The sequence below is a fragment of the Balaenoptera physalus genome (assembly GCF_965194825.1).
Source record: "Balaenoptera physalus genome assembly, chromosome: 19".
In the NCBI taxonomy this organism is placed as follows: domain Eukaryota; kingdom Metazoa; phylum Chordata; class Mammalia; order Artiodactyla; family Balaenopteridae; genus Balaenoptera; species Balaenoptera physalus.
This window is the reverse complement of record NC_138900.1, coordinates 40,679,056-40,698,377: the sequence shown is the minus strand read 5'-3', so window position 1 is coordinate 40,698,377 and position 19,322 is coordinate 40,679,056. Positions and strand designations below refer to the sequence as shown.

The window sequence follows — 19,322 nt, the reverse complement described above, 5'->3', positions numbered from 1 at the left end:
CACACACACACACACACACACACACACACACGCACGCACGCTGAAAACTTCTCCAGAAAGTTTGGGGCTGAAAGCCCCCCAGACGGAAGAAGCCCCCTTACCACCAGCACCGACGCCCTCCCCCTGCCAGGCTGCCAGGCAGGGTCCAGCCACCCCAGACCCCTGCTCCCATCTCACCCCTCTGAGGACAGCCCGTACAATCTGTTAGCCCGTCTCCGTGGTGACATCTTTCAAGGCTGACGGCGGGTCCTGGGAGAGGAGGCTTCTGGGAAATGTAGTCTTTTGTCACTACCCAGGTCTGGGTCCAGAAGACCTACTGTGGCATGTCCCTCAGCCAGTGGTGGGCTGGAGCCAGCTTGTGCCAGCTTGCAAGAGCTGACTTTTAAAACTTCAGGAATGTTTGTGAGCTCATTGACAAACACAGCCATTATTAAAATTTAAATTATAAAAACGTATAAGTAAATAGATTATGTTAAAAACAAAGGTAATAAATACTCAAAACTCATCACTTCCTAATTATTTTACTGCATTTCATTATTATCTAAGCTCTTGAGGTTATTTACACCTATTGTATCTTTACAACGAAAATATTATATAAGTGTGAACTACTCTGAATCTTTTGCCAACTTCAGTGATGTCATATTGATAGCTTAAAATTGGCCATGAGATTATTTACACCACAGAAATTGGCAAATGCTACAGACTAGGGCTTTTTCTCTCATCAGGTAGATGTTAAACATTTACCAGGACACCACGGCTTCTGCTCCATGCATGGTCAATGTGGCCTTCATCAAAACAGATGGAAACCAGTGTGGGTCCTGGCATGGCTGCCTGTCATAGTGGACAGAGCCAGGCTGCCTGAGTCTTGGTTCTAGTACAGGCTGGACCGCTGGTTTAGTATATAACTCATGGGACAGAGAAAACTTATCCATTAGGTTAGTGGCCCATGAAAATGCTTAATTTTAATTTATTTTAAATTCCAAAGAAAAAATGAATAGACTGATAATGAATATATAATTATGAATCCACCCAGGATTATATTTGTCTTTGTACCAATGCAGTCACAAAATATAATTTTTTCTGTTTTGTTTTTAAAGGAAAGGGCCCCCAAAACTTGTAATGCTGCCTTGTAGCGGGCAGTGGGGTCCAGAGAAATACTGCAGATGTCCTGACAAGGTTATATAGTTGCTGTTATTGGTGAAAATGTAGGAATCACCTCATTCTCAATAATAAAGAATAATTTTTTCTTCCGGCTGGAACATTACGTAGTCATGAAAAATAAAGTGTGAAGGATAAATTAGACCAAGGGAAATCTCCTGAGAAGGCATGTGGACATCAGTCCTGGAGTTCACCCTGGGATTACCTCTGTGGGGAATGCACCTGGGATGAGGCCAGGAAGGGAAGAGGAAAAGGCAAATGTGATATGTTAGGCTGGTGGAATGGCGCGTAGGCCTCATTGCCCCTTTTATCCCATGCAACACCTAATTTCCTTTGTAAAGTGATTTATTCCCCTTTACCCACTCCCATTCCCTGCCCACATAGACATCATTCTGATGCTCTCCCCACCCCCTCAAATGAGTATTCTTTGGCATACTCCTCGTGTTTTTAATTTGTGTTAATGATATTGTATTAATATCTCGTTTCTTACATTTTCACTAAGAACTGTGTCTTTAAGATCCACCCAAGTTGCTGTGTGTCCATGGACCCACAATAATTACCTCTCTACTCTCCCAGCAGTGGACACCCTGCTTTGCCACCAACTCCCATTATCCACAGATAATGCCACACATGTCATCGGTGGAGTCCCTTCTAGACCAGTAAATGTTTCTTTGGGGTAAATAACCAGGAGCGGGATGGTTGGCTCCACAGCGGCACCTCACTTTTCTCCAGGCAGCGAAACCTACATGCTCCCCACCTCCCACAATGCATGAGGGAGCCTGGTACCCTTGCCCCCACCAGCAGCTGATATTCTCTCCCTTCCTGATGTTTGCCAGTTTCATAGAGGTACAATGAGATCTCGCTGTCATTTAACATGCCTCTCTCTGATTACTAATGATTTTAAATGTGTCTTCATGTGCTAATGTGTTAGTTTTAGGCGTTTCATCCTCTGAAATTGTCTTTTAAAACCTCAGCCCATTTTTCTTTATGGGGGAAGTATCTTGTTTGGATTGCAGGACTTCCAGATGTTAAGCCCTGGTTTCAGATGCTGCAAACACCTCCCTCCATTCTGTCACATGTCTTCTAACATCGCCCATGGTGACCTTCATTAAACAGAAAACCTTAATTTTGATGTAATTAAATTTATCAGGTTTTGGTTTGATGTTCTGTGCTTATGAATTTTTGTTTGAGAAATTCTTCCTTGCACTTAAGTCACAAAAATATTTTCCTATGTTAACTTTATAATTTTGCCATCCCATTTAGACCTTTACTCTGCCTGGAGCCCATCTCTGTATGAGGGGTTAAGTAGGGATTTTGTTTTATGTTTCCCCATACAATGAGCTAATTTTCCAATACCACCATCAGACCATTCATCCCTTCTTTGTGATGTCACTCTTGTCGTGTACTAAGTCCCCCAGGTGTACACGAGTCTGCCACTGAGCCCTCTGTTCTGTTCCACTGGTCTTCATGCCTATCCCTGCACAGACTCCATGGTGAATTTACCACTATGGCCTTGTAAAATCTTTATATCTGCAGGTCAGTTCTTCTTTCTATGTCCTCTTTCATTAAGGATGACTTAGCTATTTGAGGACTATATGCCTTAATATAAATTTTAGAATAAGATTTAGAAAGTCTAAAAATATCATTTAGAATGTTTACTGGAATCACATTGTATTCATAGATCAATTTGTGAAGAACTCTTATCTTTTGATATTAAGTTACCTCTCTGAAAGCACAGAGCAAGTAGGTCTTCTTATTTCCTGTCTATTTGTTAGATTGTAATGGAAAAAATACTAGGAATGAAGAAATTGAGGCAGAACAGAGAGAACCAGGCAGGGAACCACGGTGAGGGGACACTCTTCCTGCAGCACACAGATGACCACCGCAACCCAGAGCCTGATAAAGTGTCAGCCAAGGCCAAGCTCTGGCTTAGTCACATTCACGCTGGGCCAGGTGGGCAGCCGTCTTAGCCAGTATCTCATTTAATCATCAGCCCTGTCGGGCAGCTACTGCCATCCCTGCTTTACAGATTCAGTAAGTGGGGAATTGGCCCAAGGCAAAGAATTTGGACCAGGCAGGCTGACCTCAGAGTCCATGCTCTTAACCATGGCGCTATCCACCTCCCAGGCTGCTCTTATGATGCTTCAGTGACAGGGGAACCCCGTCTATCCACGCTGGACCTTGGGGTGTATTTTTGCCACAGCCCTCCCTGGCCTTAGCATGTGCTCCACTTGGCACTTGGAGCCACTTTTGCAGTGACTTCAGGCAATGAGAGACCCCAGCCCCTCTGCCCCTGCCTGGCCCTGTGGTGGAGAGCCAGGCAGAGAAAAGGACATCCCTACTATTAGCTACGCTCCCCGTCTGCCCTCCGCATCTGCACCTGGAAACGCAGCCCATCGGGCGCTTGTTGTTCTGTTGGTCAGACATCCCACTGAGCACGTCTTAATGAGAAAGCAAGGAAGAAGCAAGAAAAAGCCACCACCCAGGATTTCCCTTGAGACTCGGGGGTCAGGGATGAGGTGATAATTCTTAAACCCATGGAGACCCCAGCTCTAGTGTTGGCCCAGCTTGCAGGGTGGTCTTGGGTGGGTCCCGGGGCCTCTCTCGGCCTCCATTTCGTCCTCCCCACCCAGGGCTGGTCCACTTGGCAGAGCTGTACAAGGAATCTGGAAGGGAGCTTTAAACTTCACACCCTCCTAGGTTACAAACAGGTTGCAGAAGCTCACAATCTGCTTTACACCCAGGTTTTCTTTAAGCCAAGGGGGGTTCTCAGGGAGCAAACTAACTCCTGCTGACTTAGTGCTGGGCACTTTACTTTTGTCACCTCACTTAATGCTCTCAGGACAAGGCAAGGACTCAATGAGCCCCATCTTACATAGGGTGAAACTGAGGTTCAGAGAGGTGCGGTGACAGGCCCAGGGTCACACAGGCCCTAAGCAGCAGAGCTAGGATTTGAACCCAGGCCTGTCAGACACTGGAGCACTGTTCTTTCTGAGGACAGGTTAGTAACCCTGGGACTTTGGGGTAAGGTTGCTGAGACCTTCAGGGTGAGAAACGGTTGTTTGTGAAGATAAGCCCCGAAACCTACCAAGTTTGTCCACAAAAACTGATAATGTGGCTCAACTGTCGCAAAGTCCACACTCTAAGATTTCCCTTCCGGGAACACAGTGACTTGCATAAACCAAGGGTCCCGGGCCTCCTTTCTTTCATCTGTTTGCTGGGTGGGAGGAGGGAAAAGGGGAATCCAGCCCAGGGCATCTGAGGGGAAGAGGCAGGCTTCTCACCTGTAGAAAGTGCTTGACCATCTGCAAAGCACACTGGGAAGGGCGGGGTTGGGGGAGGGAGGGCGAGCTGTCCCAGTAGTAAGTTAGGGCTGAAGTGCGAGGTGGCTGTATGGGGAGGGGGACGGATACCAGTGCCCTGCCCTCCTGGTTGGGCCAGGCCAGGGGCCAGTGTGTCTCTGCATCTGTCCGTCTCTCTCCTTTTGTTTTCTTTCTTTGTGGCAGTTCATCTGTTAATTCTTTCTCTCTCCCTGTGTCTCTCCATCTCTCTATCTCTGTATCTCTACTTCTGTCTCTACTGCGTCTGCCTCTTTTTTGCTTGCTACTGAGGAAACCAGTGGTTTCGAAAGCAGGCCCAGCCACTGGAAATGACAGACCCAGCTGGGTCTGGCCTGAGGCACTCCCCTGGCTCAGGGCCCTGTCAGGCTGGTGCCAAACTCACACCTCCATCGAGGGCCAACTAATATTTATTCAGGGCCTGCCAAACGTGTCAGGCTCGGGCTGGGCTGAACCGGTGAGCGAGCAAAGCTGTCAAAGCGCCCGCCTGCTCTATAGGAGCTCAGACTTCAGAAGAAATGCCCACCCTCTCTCTGCTCAGCCCACACCCCCCGGCCCCCGGCCCTGGCTCCTCAGCCCTCAGATGTGCAGAGCCCTGGGGACCATATACCCTCCACCCCCCCACCCTACCCCACCCTCCCCTCCCCTCCCCCGAGACAGCAGATCAGAAGTCAGGTCACCGCGGGGCAGGCCAGAGTGGGGACTGGGGGCTTGCTTGAGGTATCCCACCTACTGAGTAAGTGGCATTCTTTGATATTCGGTGTCCCCAACACTTGGAGGGCTGGCAGCCCCCTGAATGGTAGGGGGTCTTCCATGAGGATGGGCCCTGGTGAGAGTGGCTGAGACCAGGGGCAGCCTGGGTGGAAGGACCAAACCCCACCCCCCGACCGTGGCAACAAACCTCCAGTCCATAACTGCCCCAGTGCCTGAGGGGATGGTGGCCCTGAGGGCCCCCCAGGTGCCCGGCCAGATGGTGGAGTTGTGGGAGGGCGGTGACAAGGGGAAGGAAGGGAGGGGAGCGGCTGGGGGCTCCTTCAAGAGGCCGGCCAACGACAGACTTCCTTATTTGGGCTCAGGCCCTTCCTGAGACGAGAAGGCCGCTTTGCTCTGAAGGCAGGGGGTGGGCGTGCTGGCAGGGGTCTCAGGATTACAGGGACTTGAGACTCCTGCCATCCTGGATCTGTGAACGCTCAGACCCATAGGTGTATCTGGATAAGACCTTTGAGGCCACATGGTCCAACCTGGTTCCCATCCCCTTGCTCCCCAGTCCCATTGTACAGAGAAGGGCACTGAGGCCCAGAAGGAAGCAGGGAGCACCTCTTCCCTCCCACCAAGGTCACACAGCAAATCAGAGCTGAGTCCAGAGTGCAGGCCAGCCCCGGCCTGGCCACACGGCAGCCCGCTATTCATGAGACACGGTGAGGGCCTGGTCAGCCCGGGCAGTGCCGGAAGACGAGGTCATGGTGCTCTGGCTTGGGAAGTAGAGAACAGCAAACCAGCAGAAGATGAAGACACCTGTCAGGGAGGAGAGGGCCTCAGTGAGCCTGGGGCGGGGCCTGGGCTGGCGGCCACCCAGAGGAGAAATCGCTCCACTGTAAAAGTTCAAGAATGGAGGGACTTCCCTGGTGGCACAGTGGTTAAGAATCCGCCTGCCAATTCAGGGGACGTGGGTTCGAGCCCTGGTCTGGGAAGATCCCACATGCCACGGAGCAACTGAGCCCATGCGCCACAACTAACTGAGCCTGCAGGCCTAGAGCCCGTGCTCCATAACGAGAGAAGCCACCGCAATGAGAAGCCCGCGCACCGCAAGGAAGAGTAGCCCCCGCTCACCGCAACTAGAGAAAGCCCGCGCGCAGCAACGAAGACCCAACGCAGCCAAAAATAAAATAAAATAAATAAACTTATTAAAAAAAAAAGTTCAAGAATGTATAGAAAAATCAGACAAAAAATGAAACCTACTCCTGAAAAAGAACCAAATAGATAACTTGAGAATGAAAACCAGAGTCCTCGAAATAAAATCTATACACACAGCTATCTCATAAAAGAAAGACCGAAATGAAGGAATTTTCAGACATGCAAAACAACTACCACTGCCCCTCTTATAGAGGATTATTACAGGATGTGCTTCAGCAAGAAGAAAAGGGAAGATGTGAGGTATGAAAATTGTAGTAAGTACAGAAATTGATAAAAAAGTAAAAATCTTTGTGTTTCTTTAAAAGAAATTTAGAACTAAAACCCTACACAACAATAAAAAATATTGAGAAGAGTTCAAGGGCAGTTAAAGTGTGCTGAGGGCTCTGTTTGGGAAGAAGAGAGAAATACTGAGTTACACTCGGTTGAAAAAACTCAGTGCAGTGAAGTGTTCAGACTTAACTATGATGGGTAACCTCAGAAAGAATAATGACATAATCCACAGTTTCAAGGTGCATCCCTCTCCAAGCCATAACCCCTGGGAATTTTCAGATGTGGACTCATAATTCTTCATCTGGGGACAGTCTCCGGTGGCCTAATAATAATGACTTCTGCTGTTGTTAACATAGTTCCCACATATTGAAGGCCTCCTGTATTACACACACACATTATCTCAGTTATTCATCATGAAATCTGGTGAGAAAAGTACTGGAATTATCCCAGCTGTACAGGTGACTGGATCAGAGGAGCTGAGTGACTTGCTGGGGTGGTGAGTGGAGGTGGGGTTTGAACCCAGGTCTGCTTGTCCCCAGTGCTGCCAACCATGGTGCCATGTAGTCTTGTGAAGCGCTGGGAGCCAGCCCTGTCCTTGCGGGCTTTGCACCTGCTGGATCTAGGACCCCTCAGTTCCTAGTGCCTCCTCTAGATGGGATGAGACTGTGAGTCAAAGTACACACCTGTCATTCCTCTCTTGGCTGTTTCCCTCACAGTCAGGCTGTGATGCTTCTTTCAGTTGTGTGTATGAAACAGGGGTATGAGGAGCAAAGAGGACAGGTGCGGGCAGGGAAACCGTGTCCCACATGCACCCTGGGCGCCTGCCCCTTTGCTGGGTATCAGAGAAAGAACCCGGCGGGGGCAGGGAGCAGACGTAGCAAGCATTTCCTCTACTAACCATTTGCTTCCTGCCTTCACAGCCCCTTAGAGACTCTGTTCGTGTCACGTGGCCTTCACATCACATGATCTCGCCCTCCTGGTCACAGATGATTGGACCAGAGATGGGCACCTGACCCAAGATGGCCCAGTCAGATCCTTGACTCTCCTAAGAACATGGAAGAGACTGAAGCAGACCGTGGTCACTAGACTTGGAAGGTCACACAGGGATGAGGGGGCCATATTGGGCAGCCAGTCGGGGGCCATGGGTAGGAATGGGCCAGTGGAGAGAAGAATGAAGAAGTTTCCACAGAGAGAAGGTGAGAGACTACGTGTGACTCCAGAGAAAAAGATGGGGAAAGTATCTGCTTTGGTTTTGGTGGCTTTTCCTGACCCTGCTACCAGCTCCCATGAGGTCAGCCAGCCTTCCTGCCCTGGGGTCCTTGGGAGAGCCTTGGATATTTAAAATCGGTACCCTTGATTTGAGCGAGCCTGAGTAGAATTCTGTTTCTTGCCATCTACCCCCTCCCCCCAAAGCCCCCCAACACCTCCCTGGCCCAGGAGCCTCACCTTGCAGAGAGGTGAACAGTGCAAAGACGTAGGTGGTGGACAGGCCTAGGGGTGTGAGGATGGCCAGCCCCCAGGTCACGCCCACCAGGCTCGAGAGGCCCAGCAGGGTGAGGACCCCCTTCCAGTGCTGCCCCTTCTCCTTGCCCGCTGTGGCACTCGACAGAGTGAAGATCTTCAAGGCCACCAGGCCCAGGACCACGGCGCTGAAGAGGAAGGTGATGAGGAAATAGCCGTGGACAGTGACGTAGAGGGCAGAGGTGGCAGTTTTCTCACAGAACCAGCACCTGGAGGAGGCGGATGGCCGTCAGGACCAGAGGAAGGCTCCTGAGAGCAAGCCCTGGGCTGTCTCCCTGCCTGATCTTCCCTGACCAAAAAGATGCCTTCTCCCATCTCCACCCATCCATTCCCCACTCTCCCGGGGGAGAGTCACAAGGCTCCAGGCTGCTGTCTCTTTAGACCAGTGAGTGTAAAAGGCCAGTTCTGTCCCAAAGACATGTTTCGTTCACCCCACATTATGTTGTAAGAAAAAAAAAATGGAATTAATGACCACCTTTTAAAAGTGAAATGTTTGGCATAAACATCCAAAATTTTTTTTTTTTTTTTTGGCCACGCCACACAGCGTATGGGATCTTAATTCCCTGAACAGGGATTGAACCCACGCCCTGGCAGTGAAAGCTCCAAGTCCTAACCACTGGACCGCCAGGGAATTCCTTAAACATCCAGATATCTGCTTCTCTTATAAAACCATACAGCTGGCAGCTCTGTGGATGCCCTCCTGAGGGACAGTAGTCAGCTGCCCATTAGACTGGCATGTGATCGCCAGTCTGTCGCTGTGCCCACCCAGGCCGCTGCATGTACTTATGTTCCCTGCCCAGCCCCTGGGGCCCTGCATTTGAGGCCCTGGGGACAGGACCAAGGCCCCACCAGCTCTTCTTAGCACAGAACCATGGGCCTCAGGCAGGTATCCTGGGAGAGGCTCAGCTCAGCTCCCCTGTTCCCTGCACTGCAGGAGTGAAGGCCCAAAAGAGCATGTGGATCAGCCCCCCATTGTACAAATGAGGAGACCGAGGCTCTGGAAGGGGACAGGCTTGCCCAAGGTCACACAGCTACTCAGAAACAGAGTCTGGATAGAATCAGGGCTGCTGCAAATATTGGGCAGGTTGTGCCCTGCACAAGGGCACCTGGCTGGGGGGCAGGTGGGGGCTGAAATCCAACTCACCCTCCACTCACCAGGCTGAGCACCTGGCATGGCAGGTCAGAGGGATGGGGGGGGCGGGTACCTTTTAAATTTGTCCAAAGGTGCTATGTAGGCTGTGGTGACCCAGGCTATAGCAAGGCGTCCTGCCTCCTGGGCCGGTTCTCTCTCCTTCTCACCCCCTCTCTCACTGTACTTCCTCTCTCCGGGCCTCAGTTTACCCTTGCAGGCCGTGAGCTAGCTGGATCTGAGGATCCTTTGCCTTGACTTACTCGTCTCTCTTCCCAGGATCCCCTCCTCCCCCCACCTCCACCTCCTTCTGGTCCCCAGGACCCTGAGACCACCCCAGCTTCCACAGCCCGCACTCACAGCTCCAACGTGGTGGTGTTCTTCTTGTCACGGATGGCATAGGGGCCATAGCTGTTGGCGCTCCCTGTGCCGATGACTATTAGGGCAGGCAGGCCTGGGGGCAAGGGGAAGAGGAGGTATGGCATTGCTGGGGCTCCCTTGGCACGTCCTCCTCCAAATCCCCCTCCAGCTGTCCATCCCTCGAGCTCTGAGCCAATCAAAGAGGGAGCTGCCCCTCCCCTGCCCCAGGCTGGTCCCCTTCCTGCCTCTTCCAGAGTCAGCCATCCCCTCTGCCTGGCCAAGCGGCACCTACCCCAGCCCACGAGGCTCAGCTTCAGGAAGTAGTGCCCGACGTAGGTGTTAAAGACCTTGATGACGAGCAGGTAGAGGTGGAAGGCTTCCAGGCCCATCCAGGTGAAGGCACAGAGCAGGAAGTAGTGGAAGACGGCCCCCCGGGCCCAACAGGCAGCATCGGACCCCTTCAGGCCATGCCCCACGTTGATGAAGAAGGCCAGATTCAGGAGAAATAAGCTGACGCTCAAGGCCACGTGGATCTTGGGGGCGTCTTCAAACTTGAACCTCTGCCGGGAAAACCTGGGGCAAGAAGGGCCAGTGAGAGGCTGCAAGGGGGCACCCAGGCCTCTCCATCTGACCACCTCTGTTCCACCCCTGCCAGCAACCAGAGTGTGAGAACATTCCAGTTCAAGTCCACGAGCGCTCTCATGACCCGTAGGGCCCTATGGATTCTGGATCCTGTTGGCTTCATCCCTTGACTCCATGCTTGAGCCAAATTACCTAATTTGCAATTCCCTAAATGCATTCTGCTTCTCTACGCCTCCCGGACTTTGCCCACACTCTTCCCTCTGCTCTCAATGCCTTTCCCTGCTTCACCTTCAAAATCCCCCTTGGGTGTTTCTTTCTGGGACGGCTGTCTCTGAATGTCACTTATCCCAGGCCTATTTGGAAGCTTCCCAGCAGTGAGCGCGGTGTAACCCTCCACCCACCCCTTATTTCCGTCTCTCCCCAGGCTTTGACCTGGGGCCTCACACAATAAGCAGGAGGAAGCCCTGCATTGGTTGAGTGAGTGGACAGACAGGGCGTGGATGCATGAAGCCTAGAACTGAGTAGGGAGGGTGAGGCTCAGAGAGGAACAGGGACCCAGAGCCACAGCGCAGGGCAGGGGCTCCGGACTCCCAGTCCAGGGCTTCTTCCCAGGGCTCACTTCCCCCTCCGTGGAGTTCCCACTGCCAATTCCTAGCAAATCAGCTCCAAAGGACTCTCAGTGGAGGGACGGGAGCTCAGGGCTGCCTGGAGTGGGCATGAGGGATAATGTCCACCTCACCTGAGATGCCAGGCCCCACCCTTGGGAGATGTCGACAGTGCCTCCTGGTGCTCCAAGCCCGTCTCACGGGGACCAGCAGTGCAGCCAGCTGGCAAGTCATGCTCAGCTTATTGCAGATGGATGCTCGGCTTATGAGGCCAGGGCTTGGGGGATGGGGGCGGGGGGGCACCACTTACACTCACAGTTCGGTCCGAGATGGAGTGGGTGGGGCTGGTGGGGGCCTCAGCCCAGGGCCAACCGGTGCCAGCATGTGCAGGAAGGCAGTGGGAGGGCCCCAGACTGGGAGTCAGGAGACCAAGGGCTGCTCCAGGCCCGTCATGGGTCGGGAGGCCAGCCGTGGGGCTGCTCCCACAGGCTCCTTCAGGCTGGCAGTTCCTGCGGGTCCCTCAGCCACGGCCGGGGCCTGGGCACAGGCTGCAGGAGCCTCTGGTGCTTCTGCTCCTCCTTCTTCCAGAAACAGCCCCAGGTTTCCCTGGGGAGCACCCTTCCCCACTCTCAGCCATGCGCCCTCAAACCCAAGGGCAGGCACTTGGGCGGCCTGACCAGTCAGTGCAATTCATCCTTCCACCACAGTGGCGTGTTCAGTCATGGGCACGTGGTCTAAGTTAGACCAGTATAACTCAACTCTGGTATACATGGGATAAAACTGCACGGACACACACACACACACACACACACACACACACACACACACACACACACAGGACATGCACAGGGTCAGCTTCCTTGGTGTATGACCTCTGCAGGGCCCTGCAACCAGAAGGGCCCTATGCTTATTTTAATGCTCTGCTGTCACCATCTTGAAATTCTTAATAAGGGGTTACATGCAAGGGGTTACATATTTTCATTTTGGACTGGGCCCTACAAATGATATAGCCAGTCCTGTGTGCGTGTGTGAACACACACACAACTGAGTGCATGTGGAAAATGGTGGAAACTGAATGAGCTCTGCAGTCTTGTTAGCAGGGCTGTAACAATGTCAATTTCCTGGTTTTATGTTGTACTACAGTTACAGAAAATGTCATCACTGAGGAAAGCTGGATGAAGAAACCATGGGACTCTAGGTACTATTTTTGCAAGTTCCTGTTAGTCTATAATTATTTCAAAATAAAATTTTTAAAATTTATATATTTATGTATTTTTATTTTCGGCTGCATTGGGTCTTTGCTGCTGCGCGTGGGCTTTCTCTAGTTGCAGAGAGCAGGGGCTACTCTTTGTTGTGGTGCGCAGGCTTCTCATTGCGGTGGCTTCCCTTGTTACGGAGCATGGGCTCTAGGTGTGCGGGCTTCAGTAGTTGTGGCATGAGGGCTCAGTAGTTGTGGCTCTTGGGCTCTAGAGTGCAGGCTCAGTAGCTGTGGGGCACGGGCTTAGTTGCTCCGTGGCATGTGGGATCCTCCCAAACCAGGGCTCGAACCCGTGTCCCCTGCGTTGGCAGGCGGATTCCTAACCACTGTACCATCAGAGAAGTCCAATAAAGTTTTTTTAGAAACTTCAGTTCTGGGCCTTAGTTTAGAATATTAGCTGTCCAGGCAGCTAAGAAGCTATGATGCAAGCCTGGGGCTCCCCAAGGCCCCTGAGGATGGAGAAGTTGCCTGACATGACCGACAAAGGAGAAAGCAAAGTTTTGAGAATCAGAGGGACACCAAGTCCTGGAGACATCTTTTGAGCCCCTGGATCCAACATCACCTGAAGTGAACTCACCTTGGGCTTTTCAATTCTGTGAACCACACGTTACCTATTATGTTTAAGCCAATTTGAGTTGAGTTTCTGCCACTTGTAACTGAAATAGCCAGACACATTTCAACCTCCAATCCCATTTTATAGATGAGGAAACGGAGGTTTGGAGAAAATATCAGTATAATGCTGCATGACTAACACTACCCTGCTGGTTTCTACCCTGCCCTGCTGCCGCTCTTGAGGGCAGGAGGGAGATGTGGGGTGGGAATGGGGTGACCCACCTCAGGACAGTGTAGAGGACAATGGTGAAGGCCAGGAAGATCATGGAGGTTCCGCAGCCAGCCTGGGAAATGCGTGTGAGGGCCTTCACGGTGACTTGGTCCAAGACCGGCCTCTGCGGATGATCCCCCCAAATAAGAATCCTATCAGCTGGAGACCAGGCCCAGACACCCCAAAGGCCTGGCCCCTGCCAGGCAGCCTCCTCCCTGGGCCGGGAGCCTTGGCACTTCCAGAATTGCTAGGATGGCGGAGGCGGGGGGTGCTGCGCCATTACCAGCAGCAGGGCGAAGAAGGTCAGGTGGTCACAGCGGCAGATGGTCCTATTGACTCCGAACTCTGTGGAGCAGCCCTTGGAAGACCAGTCTCCTGATGAACCTGGGGAGGAGGAGAGGGAGCCTAGGGGAGGGGACGGGAATATAGGGAAGCAGAGGGGAGGGGAGGGCAGGGAAAGGGAAGAGAGGGGTCCAGAGAGGAAAGAAAGAGGGGAGGGGCCCTGCGGTTGGAGTCTTGTCCCCGAAGGAGCCCTTACCCTCCGCCCATCTTACCCAGGGAAGATCCTCCAGGCCCTACCTTTAGTCACGTCCCAGAATACACAGCTGAGGGTCACGTTCTGAAACCAGAGATTGGGAGTCAGGGGCGAGGCAGGGGAAGTTGGGAGAGGGGAGAGGAGGGTAGGACGGGGAGGGGGAGAGGACAGTGTGCTCTGGGTCTCAGCACACGCACGCTTTAGGTAGAAGCAAGTCTCAGCCTGTGGTCACACAGGAACGCGAAGCGTTTGATGTATCCTGGGTCAGCGTGTCGGGGGTGTGGAGAGGCGTGGGGCTGTGGCTGGCAGGGGCGCATGTCTGCAGGCGCATGCCTTTAGGGGAGCGTGTGTGTGGGCAGCCGTGCGTGTGCACGTGTGTTTGCCAGGTCCCCTGGGCACCTCTGTGAGCACAGGAGTGGAGGGTGTCTGGGAGGCATGTGGATACATGCGTGCACAGGGTAGGCATGTGTCCATGGGCACAATTGTGTGTCTGGTCCTAATGGCTTCTCCCAGGTGGATGTGGGAGCGTGGGGTGTGCAGAGTCCGTGTGTGTCTGCCCATATGCCCAGGGGTGCCCACCCACATGTCTGCCCCTCAGAAGCTGCCAGGCCACGGTGGGGAACTCACAGGAGGCTGGTGTTGGTGGGAGAAGGTGATCTCCAAAGGCTCAGCCAGGCCGGTGACATTTATATGACCCAAACTCAAGCCCACCACGTGATTGTTCAACACGCTGCTGCCATCCTCTAGGCTGAGCTGGGGGCCCTGTGGAGGGACATGGGTGAGGCCAGGCTGCACAAGGGGCTGCCCCAACCCAACCCTGGTCAGGGCTCCTGGGAGCCTCTAGGGCTTGTGGCCCTTGCCTGGAGGGCAAAGTCTGGGGCCGGGGACCAGGGGGCAGGGAGTCACGGACGACCTTCTTCCTGCTGCTCCCTGTAGTCTGCTCCAGCTGGGCCAGGGCGGGCCCTACACTCCAGGCCAAGCGGCCGCAAAGCCATGTACCTGATGGCTCTCCGTTGCTGGTCTCCAGGCCTCCCCCGCCCTCTTAACTGGAGTGCAGGGTTAGAAGGAAGATCAGCCGGGAAACGGAGGGCAGTGGTGCCTACAGGTGGGGAGCACCTGCCCACACCAGCAGTCAGGGATACACATGTCCCCATGGGAGTGGAGACACACCTCTGGGGACATACCTGGTACAAATTTGCAAGGGCCTGGGTGCACTCGCTCATGTGAACATGGTCACACCAGCACACATGATTACGTGCGCACCAGGAATAAGGAAGGAGATGCATGTTTGTTCATGCACAAGGACACACAGGGGACATGAACACACTTGGGATACACATACAGGAGTCCAAGGGCACAGGTGTGGGCAGTCCAAACAGCTGAGTGTGAATAACCAGCGTGAGCCTGCGGTCCACAGACCCTAGAGACGGGGGTCTGGGATGGCCTTGGCTGCTTTAGGAACGTTCCAGAGGCTCCTCGCTTCCTCCATCCCCATCGGGTCCCTCAGCAAAGACTCCAGAGACGGCCAGCATGTCCTGGGTAACCAAGCATTGAGCCTCAGCCACCCTGAGCCTCTCCTCACCTTGAAGACATTCCCCGAACCAACGTCCAGGATGGTTACAGCCAACCGAACCATTGGCCTGCTGCCCTGAAAGGATTCAAAAAGGCTCCTGGGCAGCCGGACTCTGTCAGGATGCCGGTGCTCGTCCTCTGTCACCTGCTTCGGAACCTGCAACCACAGACCCAGCCGCTCTGTCTTTCCCTGAGGAGCCCAGCCCCCAACACAGGTCCTGCCCCCCCCCCACGAGATGGAAGGAGAAACAGGCATGCTGGGTGGTGGGGCAGCACTGAGGACCGAGGACAGCTCTGAGAGGCAGGACACCTGGGGGCATGGTCCAAGCTCTGCTCTGTCCAGGCTGTGAGCCCCTGGCCAAATCACAGCCCTTGTGGAGCCTCGGTTTTCCCAATATGGAGAATGGAGCCAGTAAGATGCCCGCGTGGCCACCCATCAGGCTGAAAGTGGGCTGTGAAGGGGCGACACCTGGACAGGTCAGTTTGCACGTGTGAGGGAGGGTCAGTTGTGGTGCTTTTGGTCAGGGTCCTGACCCCCGTTGTGCTGACATACGGCTACGGTGACAGTGTCTATTTTCCAACTCAGGGATAAATGGAAAACGTAAGGCCATCAGGAAGGGAGACAGCAAGGGCCGAGAGGGAGGACACAAGAATTCACACTGAATGTGATATCCAGCCCCGCCCAACAACAACACATTTTGTAAAAGCTAAGAATGGTCAAAATATTAAAATAAATTTTACTGGTAGTTGCCAAGCATGTTTTGTTCATTCTCTGACCTCATTGCTCCCCTGGGGCTGCAGCCTGGTCCCACCTGGTCCTGCCTCAAAAGCATCCCTTGGGCATTGGAACAGGGGGCACTAAGTGTTGTAGCCTAGAGCCTCAACTTTCTGCTTCCCAGTCCAGAACCTTGTCAAAAGGACACGTGGGTGATTTCACAGGCTGGTTTATACCCCACGCAGAGGGCTCAGCTGCTGGGGTGACGTGATAAAGGGTTGAGAAAGGCCCCGTCCATCTTCCATCTCCCCTTCTCCAGGCAGACCTAAAATCCCTCCATGATAGACCACTTCCCTGCTGCCCAAACTTCCACCCTCAGCTTTATGCCTTAAGGGAGGCTGTGCCCTCGCTGCACCAAGCATTCCCTGTGAGTTATCTCATTTGCTCCCTCTGACAACCTTGAAAGTGGGCAATATCATCCCCATTTTACAGATGGGGAAACCGAGGCTCAGAAAAGTTAGGTAATTTGCCCAAGATCACAATAGCTGGTAAGGGGCGGAACTGGGATTTGAATCCAGACCTATGTAAACCCAGAGTCTGCCCATTAACCCTTTGCAGCGCCTCTACAAGTGCCTTTACCTGGTTTCTAATGTGCCCCTGGTGGAAGAGTTCATGGGAACCTCAGACTTTGGAGGAGCCTTCGAGCTCATTTTACAGATGAGGACTCGGGGGCCCAGAGAGGGGAGGGGATTTCCTGCAGGACACCTAATCAGGTGGTGGGAAGTCCAGGGCCAGAACCCTGACTCTCGATTCGGTGATCTTCTGAAGGTCTCATCCTAGCACCCTAGGTAATATATTACCAGGATCCACTCAACCAGTTAACTCACCAGCACCCATTAACCAGGTGGCAGAGAACTACCAAACGGGACATGGGAAGGATAACTGTTGATGCACCAAGCACAGACCATGACTCTCTCAGAAAAATATGCCTGAGGAAAGTAGGACCAGGACCGGCCAGTGGGGATGGGGGAAGCCTTCACCTGAGAGGGGGTCAGAGAGAAGTGCAGGTCTTCTGAGATGCTGGTGCTGATGTTCTTGACAAGAGCCGTCAAAAAACCCATATTCACCGTCTCTGTCAGACTCTCCTCCGCCAGATGGATCTCATAGTTCAGCCAGTATCTACAAGGGAAGATAGGGTCTTGCAGGCTGAGTTACCCACTCACCTGGTCCACTCACCTGGATGACGGGAGGAGAGATACCATGCGCAGCGATCATCAGGCTCCTGGTGTAGGAGGGGTGACCCAGAATATCAAAGGGAAGACCCTGGGATGCTGCAGGAGAAGAGGGGTGGCACGGGAGTGATTCATGCTGGTTCTGAGGGATTCCGGCCAGTGGCCCCTCTGAGTATTTTATGTATTTCTCTTTTTCGTAACAAAATACATTACAATGTAAAGTTTGTCATTTTAACCATTTTAAAGTGTGCAATTCAATGGCATTAAATACATTCACAATGTGTGAAACCATCTTTGCTATCTAGTTCCAGAACATGACCATCACCTCAAAAGGAAACCCTGAACCCATTAAGCAGTTACTCTTCCCCCAGCCTCTGGCAACCACTAATCTATGAATTTGCCTATTCTGGATATTTCATATAAATGGAATTATATGATATCTGGTCTTTTGTATCTGGCTTCTTTCACTTAGCATGTTTTCAAGGTTTATCTATGTTGTAGCATGTATACGTATTTCATTCCTTTATACGGATGAATAATATTCCTTTGTATGCATATACCGTATTTTGTTTATACATTTATCCATTGATGGGCATTTGGATTGTTTCCACTTTTTGGCTATTGTGAATAGAGCTGCTTGTATTCACATAAAAGCTTTTGCTTGAAGGCTTGTTTTTAATTCTTTTGGGTGGATACCTAGGAGTAGAATTGCTGTGTAATTCTGTGTTTAACTTCTTGAGGAAGTGTTAAACTGTTTTCCATAGCAGCTGCACCATTTTATATTCCCACCACCAATGTATGAGGGTTTCAATTTCTCCAGATTCTTGCCAACACTTGATATTTTTCACTTTGTTTTGTTTCATTTGCAATTATAGCCATCCTAGTGGGTGTGAAGTGGTATCTCATTGCAGTTTTAATTTGCATTTCTCTAGTGACTAATGATGTTAAGCACCTTTTCATGTGTTTATTGGTCTCTGTAAATCTTCTTTAGAGAAATTCTTCTGAGTATTGGAAACTGTGGGATGATCACTGTGAGGTGTGAGGGCTAACTCACATTTATTGAGTGCTAGGTGAATACTGGGAATTCAGCCTTTGAAGACTTAGCTGTATGGGAACTGACTTATGGGAACTGAGCTGGTCTTGGAAACACATAGAACACAAATTTAATTGCCATTTATTTTACCGCAGCCCCCTTGCCATGGGCTAGAAAGTTAGGGTGAGGAAAGTCCCCCCTCCCACCCACGTCCCTATCCTGGTGCTCTCCGTGGTGCTGAAACTTCTCTTTGGCCAGAGTTCCTTTTCCCAAGCCTGGGGTCCTAAGACATGCTGCCCACCTTTTTAAAGCAATTTTAAACAGGTGAAGGCTGAGGTAGCAAAGGTATAGAAGGGGAACAAGAGCAGATAGAGCCAGATCGAGGCTACTGGAAAGGAGTAGCTTTGGAGGGCTTGCCACGGAGGCAAAAGGGAGGCTTTTATTTCGACATTTTTTTTGAACACAGTTACCAAGGAATAAAACTCCAAGGAAACCACAGGGAAAAAAATATTGTAAAATATAAAGAGTAAACCATACAAATATGTGCAAATGAGCTTGGATGGTTCAGGCAATTAGAACATTCAACCAGAAACAGTGGGATGAGATTGCCCAAATCCATTGATTGAGCTACACCAACTGATACTAGTTTTTTATTTATCTCTTAAAAATCTAAATGAAGAAGTATTGTGATTTTTATTGTTACCAAATAAAATAGAGAATTGTATTTCACAATACATATAGTTCACCTCATGCACTTAAAAAATTCCTTGGCCTTACCAAACAGCCCATGAATTTACCTTCTTGAGGGAAGATTTCCTGATCTGGTTCTCAGAGCACTTTAAAAAAATTGTTTTAGTTGTGAAAAGTAACATATATTCAAAAAGTCTAAACCATAGATGTACAGCTGAATTTTTAATTATAAAGTTGACACCAACTTAAGGATCATCTTCTTTGTCTGATATTGATTTAGCTATTCAGACATCTTTTGGTTCGTGTTTGCATGATACATTTTTTCATTGTAAGTGGTGTGAGGTTCAACAACTTGTCTTTTACCTTGGAGGGGATATATTGATATTCTCTAGTCCTCTGAATGTCCAGGAGATTCACTGAGGTGATGGGACCCTGAATTCTTGTGGAGTTTGTCTCTTACCCTCTAGTTCACATATGTCTTCCTAAGGCATCTTCACAACTTGCCACTTTCTGCTCATCAGATCTAATCAGCATAAGTGAAACAAATTTTTTAAAAAAGATGAAACTCAGGCATACTGATGAGGGAA

The 19,322-nt window shown here is 51.3% G+C and overlaps 1 protein-coding gene across 20 annotated transcripts in view; it reads right to left on the bottom strand.

Annotated features, from left to right (window-relative positions):
- The window catches only part of LOC309648906 (dynein regulatory complex subunit 7), a 90,681-nt gene that overhangs the window by 19,775 nt on the left and 51,584 nt on the right, over positions 1-19,322 (bottom strand). For 11 of the 20 annotated variants that reach the window (XR_014256853.1, XR_014256854.1, XM_082438155.1 and 8 more), the window contains 9 exons: positions 16,821-16,959; positions 15,076-15,222; positions 14,121-14,255; positions 13,538-13,577; positions 13,242-13,363; positions 12,970-13,082; positions 9,983-10,263; positions 9,691-9,784; positions 8,127-8,410 (listed from right to left, as the gene is read on the bottom strand). Coding sequence is in view for 14 of the 20 variants with exons in the window: in XM_082438155.1 (XP_082294281.1) it covers positions 8,127-8,410; positions 9,691-9,784; positions 9,983-10,263; positions 12,970-13,082; positions 13,242-13,363; positions 13,538-13,577; positions 14,121-14,255; positions 15,076-15,222; positions 16,821-16,959 (1,355 nt within the window). In the remaining 6 variants the exon portion in view is untranslated. Of the gene's footprint in view, positions 1-177; positions 5,095-5,151; positions 6,012-7,578; positions 7,632-8,126; positions 8,411-9,690; positions 9,785-9,982; positions 10,264-12,969; positions 13,083-13,241; positions 13,364-13,537; positions 13,578-14,120; positions 14,256-15,075; positions 15,223-16,820; positions 16,960-19,098; positions 19,206-19,322 lie in introns of those variants that run through there. The other 9 variants (XM_082438161.1, XM_082438162.1, XM_082438172.1 and 6 more) reach the window with 9 other exon arrangements.